General features: G+C 37.8%; 1 protein-coding gene across 5 annotated transcripts in view; it reads left to right on the top strand.

Moving 5' to 3' along the window:
- Nucleotides 1-3,163: 3,163 nt before the first annotated feature.
- NBDY (negative regulator of P-body association) overlaps nucleotides 3,164-6,000 on the top strand; it is an 83,714-nt gene continuing 80,877 nt past the window's right edge. For all 5 annotated transcript variants that reach the window (XM_082717467.1, XM_082717463.1, XM_082717466.1 and 2 more), the window contains exons 1-2: nucleotides 3,164-3,535; nucleotides 5,263-5,382. In XM_082717467.1, coding sequence (XP_082573593.1) covers nucleotides 3,300-3,506 — 207 coding nt within the window. In that variant the 5' untranslated portion in view covers nucleotides 3,164-3,299 and the 3' untranslated portion in view covers nucleotides 3,507-3,535; nucleotides 5,263-5,382. The remainder of the gene's footprint in view (nucleotides 3,536-5,262; nucleotides 5,383-6,000) is intronic.

Below are 6,000 nucleotides of genomic sequence, written 5' to 3'. Positions count from 1 at the left end.
TGGCAGGGTCATAGGGAAGTTCTATGTTTAATTTCTTGAGGAATCTCCACACTGTTCTCCAAAGAGGCTGCACCAACTTGCATTCCCACCAACAGTGGAAGAGGGTTCCCCTTTCTCCACATCCTCTCCAACACATGTTGTTTCCTGTTTTGTTAATATTGGCCATTCTAACTGGTGTAAGGTGATATCTCAATGTGGTTTTAATTTGAATCTCCCTGAGGGCTAGTGATGATGAACATTTTTTCATGTGTCTGATAGCCATTTGTATGTCTTGATGGGAGAAGTGTCTGTTCATATCTTCTTCCCATTTTTTGATATGTTTGCCTGTTTCGTGTGTGTTGAGTTTGAGGAGTTCATTATAGATTCTGGATATCAACCTTTTGTCATTCTTTTTCATGTGGCTATCCGGTTTTCCATCACCATTTATAGAAAACACTCCCCTCTTGCACATCTGTTGTCATCTTTTGAGCACTTTAAATTATGAAAGAAATTCAGATCTGTAACACTTTTCAAATCTGGTATGCTAGCCCTTCAGCCTAAAGGTGTCCTCTTTTGGTTTTATGATTCACATTCACCTATTTCAACAATGTTTAATAAAAAAGTTTAACTTGGAAAAGCTGATGGGGAAAAATCCTTTTGAGACCTAGCTGTAAAAGGTTTTAGTTCTCCATTTTAGTATAACAAAAATAAACAAACAAAATCCAGTTGGGACTATAATGGTAGTAACCAAGGACTGGGAGAGGGGGAAAGGGAAGGCATTGTTTAATGAGTACGACAACATTCTGGAGATTGGTTGTACAACATTGTGAATATACTCAACTACTGAACTGTACACTTAAAAATGATTAAGATGGAAAATTTTATATTTTACTACAATTAAAAATAAAAATAAATAAATCCAGTTGAGATATAAATAATCCAGGTTGATGGCAGCAGCTTTATATTGGGACTGTTTTCACAAGTCAAATGTTTACCATAAATATAACACATCTGGATTTGATACAATTTTTAATTTTTGTTATTTTACTAAAATAGGCAACATTTATCTTAATTTACTAAAGTAGTGGCTATAAAACAACTTAATTTCAACTTATGCTCTTAAAGTCTCTAGTTTTACAGATTGAGAAGCAGATCTGAAAAGATTGCAAAAATGTTACTTAACTTACTTTGGAAAATAATGAAATAGTCTGCAGTATAAAGCATAGTAATAAGGTTTGACTTGTACAACTGGGTAGAAGGGATGACAGTCACTGAAATAAAGAAGACTAGAAAAGGAGCAAGCTCGGTAGATTAGGAATAGGCCAATGGTTCTTAGTGGGGATGACTTTGTCTCCCAGAGGACATTTGGCAGTGTCTGGAGACATTTTTCATTTTAAAGGTGGTGAGGATGTGCTACTGCCCTACATTGGTACACTGCTAAACATTCTACAAAGCACAGGGCAGGCCCCTCCCACAGACAGGAATCTGGCCTCAAATGTCAGTAGTGCCAAAAGTGAGAAACACTAGGTTAGAGTCCTCTCCTTTGACTTTGGCTACTCTTTCTCAGTCTTTGCAGTAGACTACTCTTCCTCTGTCTATAATTACTCAATATTCTGTCTTTAGCCTGCTTCCTTTTTCTTTATGTTTTCTCTTGAGGATAACATCCATCTCTGTGCAACTACCAGATTTATGTTGGTGATTCCCACATGCTATGTCTAGTCCCAACAGCTTTTCTAAATCTAAAGTATTGCTTCCCTTGATTTCCCTTCATATGTTTTCATTAACCCACTGCTACAGTATTTTTCTTTATTGGTAACATTTGATAGAAAACCACAGGGTCATTTATTTCCTAAACTTTTATTTAGTATCTAGTTTGTGTAAAGGGCTGCACTGGTACTTAGAGGAAGGCAGTGATGGTGAAGATGAGAGGCGATGATGGTTAACAAGTATTTTAAATACATGAAGCTTGATTATGGCAACAGTTTTAAAAGGAAGAAATTAATATCTCCTGGAAATTATAGCTCTAAGTGTTTAATCGACTACTTAAATATCACAGAGCTTATAAATAACAGAGTATTTTACTTATTTTTATTTTTTTAAAGATTTCATTTATTTATTTGACAGAGAGAGATCACAAGTAGGCAAAAAGGCAGGCAGAGAGAGAGGGGGAAGCAGGCTCCCCGCTGAGCAGAGAGCCTGATGCAGAGCTGGATCCCTGGACCCTGAGACCAGGGCCTAAGTGAAGGCAGAGGCTTAGACCACTGGGCAACCCAGGCGTCCCTAACAGGGTATTTTAAAAGTCAGTTCTATTTTGACATTAAGGATTGAACTCTCTCTATTATAAAGCACTAAGGACAATGATGTAAAATTGTGGTCTAGTTTGTGCATAGCCAAAGGTGGATGGACGTGAATGAGAAAGGTCTAAGAAGTTCCAGTAGCCTTTTCTTATAAACCACAGCGCACCCTTTTCTGATTACTTACCATATATCATAGAATATAATACACCATATAATAAGATGAATTATAATTTTCCATAACTCTGGGAAACAGAACAAAATTATTGCCAATTAAAGTATGACATTCCATCAATTGAGACTGAGATTCATCAACTGAAATTTTGTAGATGTTGAAATATTTTAAAATATTAGACATTTTAAAAAGTAAGCCTTCAGATATTTCTAAATTGTTAAAATACAAAGGAATAAGTGACATTACATTCTATGACATACGGTGAATTTATTTTACACATTCAATTACCATGGTCAATGCTGGTGTGCTATTTGGCACTTCAGTCAACTATCAGGTTCGCATATTGCTTTTTAAACTGTCCTAAATAGTTTCATGGCTCTGTGTTGCGCATGGGCAACTCTATAGTAAAGCCCTTAGGTTTTGAATAATTTCTTTGTTCTCCCCCTTCCCCCACACCTGCGCAACTTCCCTCCCAGCTCCGCGCTTTTCCACAATCTATGCAGAGTTTACCGTTTAGGAGTAAATCTAAATTTCTTTTAATCTTAAAATGGCATAGATTGTATAAAACAGAACATAGATTTAGTTACACTTGGGGGGGACGAGCAGAGGAAAAACATTAAATATTAAATATACGCCTCGTCTTAAGACCCTCCCCTGTAGAAACGTTAAAATAGGGTGGAGTAGAAAGGGGAGGGCGGAGGCGGAGAGGGGATATGCGTTTCAGGATACAGGAAATACGGTAAACGCGAAACCGGGAGGAAGCTCTGTGCCTGGAAGGGACTGGCCGCCATCTCAGGTCTCAGCCTGGCAGGGCCCACCAGAGAGAGCTGACGCCCAGTATTATAATCCTTATGGGGGACCAACCTTGCGCCTCCGGGACATCCACGCTCCCACCTGGAAATACGCGGGAAACCAGGCCTCCAAAAAAGCGCTGTCTCCTAGCTCCACGGTGGGATTATCCTGAAGGAACCCCCAACGGAGGTAGTAACCCTCTCCCCTCCGCACCCTCTCCTGCATCACCCGGCCTGAAATCGCACCCTCCTCCTCCGGAGAAGTAGTAGAATATACTTCTCCCACCCCAAACCAGGTCAGAATCTTTCTCATCTTAAACATCCAGGCTCTCTGCAACTTAATTATGCAATTTCCCAGATCTCTTCCCTCTTTCTGTATTCTTTCAACGATTTCAAAGTGGAAAAACAAAACAAACAACAACAAAAAAGGGAGCATTAAATAGCTCTTTCACGAAATATGTTTGGGTGAAATTATGGATATTTATTGACATTAAGTAGTTATTTTTAATATATTAACTGTGGTAATTATTATATTTTTTAAGAACTAGATTTAAATCTTTTGATATGCTTAAAAGTAATTCAGTGGGGCCGAAGTGGGGGTTTACAAACAAAATGTTCATGATTTGATCATAACTGGGTGATTCATTATGCTGTTTCCACTATTTTTGTGTATATTTGAAACTTTCCCATTTTAAAAAAGTCATTGGTTCAAGATCAATAACATTTGGAAGGCCTCATTCATATGCTAACAGACCTAATTCCTGTGGTGACAGAGAGTATTCTTAAAGTCTCAAGGAATGTATGTTGTCTCTGTGTGTGGCAGGAAAATTTACCAAGTTTAAAAAAAAAAAAAAGTTACACTGTGTAAACCCAAGTGCTTGTTTGGGGTATGCAGGGATCACTCAGGATGGACAAAGCCATTCTGCCTGGTGGTAATCATGCCCATCAATAAGGAAAGGGGAACTTTGGGTGGGCCTTAAAGGATGAGTGACATCTGTCTTGTGGAAAGCGAGAGAATGCTTTTCAGGCCTGGTGTTTCCAGTACAAAAGCCCCAAAGCAGCCTTCTGTGAAAAGCTTGGAGAAGCAAGAAGCAAGGAGAAAGACTTGGAGGTGCAACAGAGTGTTGCAGGACCTTTAATGTTATGCTAAAGAGTATGTAGTTTAATCCAAAAGTGGTGGTAACCGTTGAAGATTTTCAATCAAATGATGTATTTTTAGGAGTCCAGTTTTTACTATCAGAGAAACAACCTTTTATTTAGATGACCTAGAATACAAAAAAGAAAACCAAATCTGACCCAAGCCTCACAGATTCTTGTAATCCAAGGAAACAGGGCATCCTTTCTTCATTCATGCAATAAACCTTTACGGAGCCCTTGAAAAGGACTAGGCATTGTGCGGGAAACTGTAGGGAATGGATGACAAGGCCTGGTGAATAGTAGGAGTGAAACAGATATTTGAATAAAAAGGTCAATAAGTGCTAGGTTAACAGTGGAAACTAAGGAGGCTCTGGATTTAGGACTTAGAGATAGTGCATAGAAAAAAAATGAGCTCTGGTTTTGCTTGAAAGCATCATCCAGTCATTCATTCGTTTACACTCTGATTTGCCTCAACTCTACTTCAGTGTCCAAAAGGATAATGGTTGTAGGGGGTAGGACATAGGAATAACAGTGCTCAGATACAAAACAAAGGAGGTTGTGCAAGGCAAAAAGTTCAAGAGCTACATAATTTCCTCTAGTGATTCAAATCATTGAAAATAGTAATAATAGCACATATTTACTGAACATTTTTATGTGCTAGACCCTGTTCTAAAATGCTTCCAATATTTATGTTCTTAATTTACAATAGACCTCTCTTAATAATATCCATTTAACTGTTATACAGGAATATTATTATACAGAAATATAGAATAATATATCTATTATATAGAAATGAGAGCATGGTGGATAATAAGGACTTGAGGCCAGGGGAAAGAGATGGACCATAACAGAAGAAACCATTTTGCCTTACTTTATTATTTTTCAGTCTCTGAGGGATTGCAGAATGACTTCATTTCCTTGGTGCATTCATAAAATGCTTCATCTAGTGAAGAAAATGAAGATTATTGACACTGCTGCTCTGCTTTTTTCTGATGTCCTGCACCAGGTAATTGTGTTTTTTAAGGTTATTTGTTTACAAAAAAACTTAGTAAGGGAGGAAGAGGACTAAGAGTTATAAAAAGAAATAGCCAAACAACCAACAAAGCTAGCACCAAATGGTAAAATAGAAACTTACTTTCTACATTATATGAAACCATATATACCATATAATAATAATGTAACTTATAAGCTCCTTTGTTAGATTCACTCCTAATTACCTTACAGTTTTTGTTGTTACTGGGAAATGTATAAATGTGTTTAAAACCACATTTTCTGAGGTGCCTGGGTGGCTCAGTGGGTTAAGTCTCAGCCTTCTGCTGAGGTCATGATCTCAGGGTCCTGGGATCGAGCCCCCACCCCAGCCCCCACCCCATCGGGCTGTCTGCTCAGCAGGGAGTCTACTTCTACACTGGTGGGGGGGGGCGTCTGCTTGTGATCTCTGTCTGTCAAATAAATAAGTAAAATCTTTAAAAAAATTTTTTAAACCCCACATTTTTTGATTTTTGGCTGGTAAATGGGAATGATTGATATTTTTGCATATTGATTTTATATGCCACGATCTTTCTGAATTCTGTTTTTTTCTAATAATTTACCAGTTTTCTGAGATTGTCTATTATATTGTGAA

This window comes from Mustela nivalis (assembly GCF_964662115.1).
Source record: "Mustela nivalis genome assembly, chromosome: X".
Classification (NCBI taxonomy): domain Eukaryota; kingdom Metazoa; phylum Chordata; class Mammalia; order Carnivora; family Mustelidae; genus Mustela; species Mustela nivalis.
The sequence above is the reverse complement of the archived record's forward strand: the minus strand, read 5'-3'. Positions and strand labels throughout refer to the sequence as shown.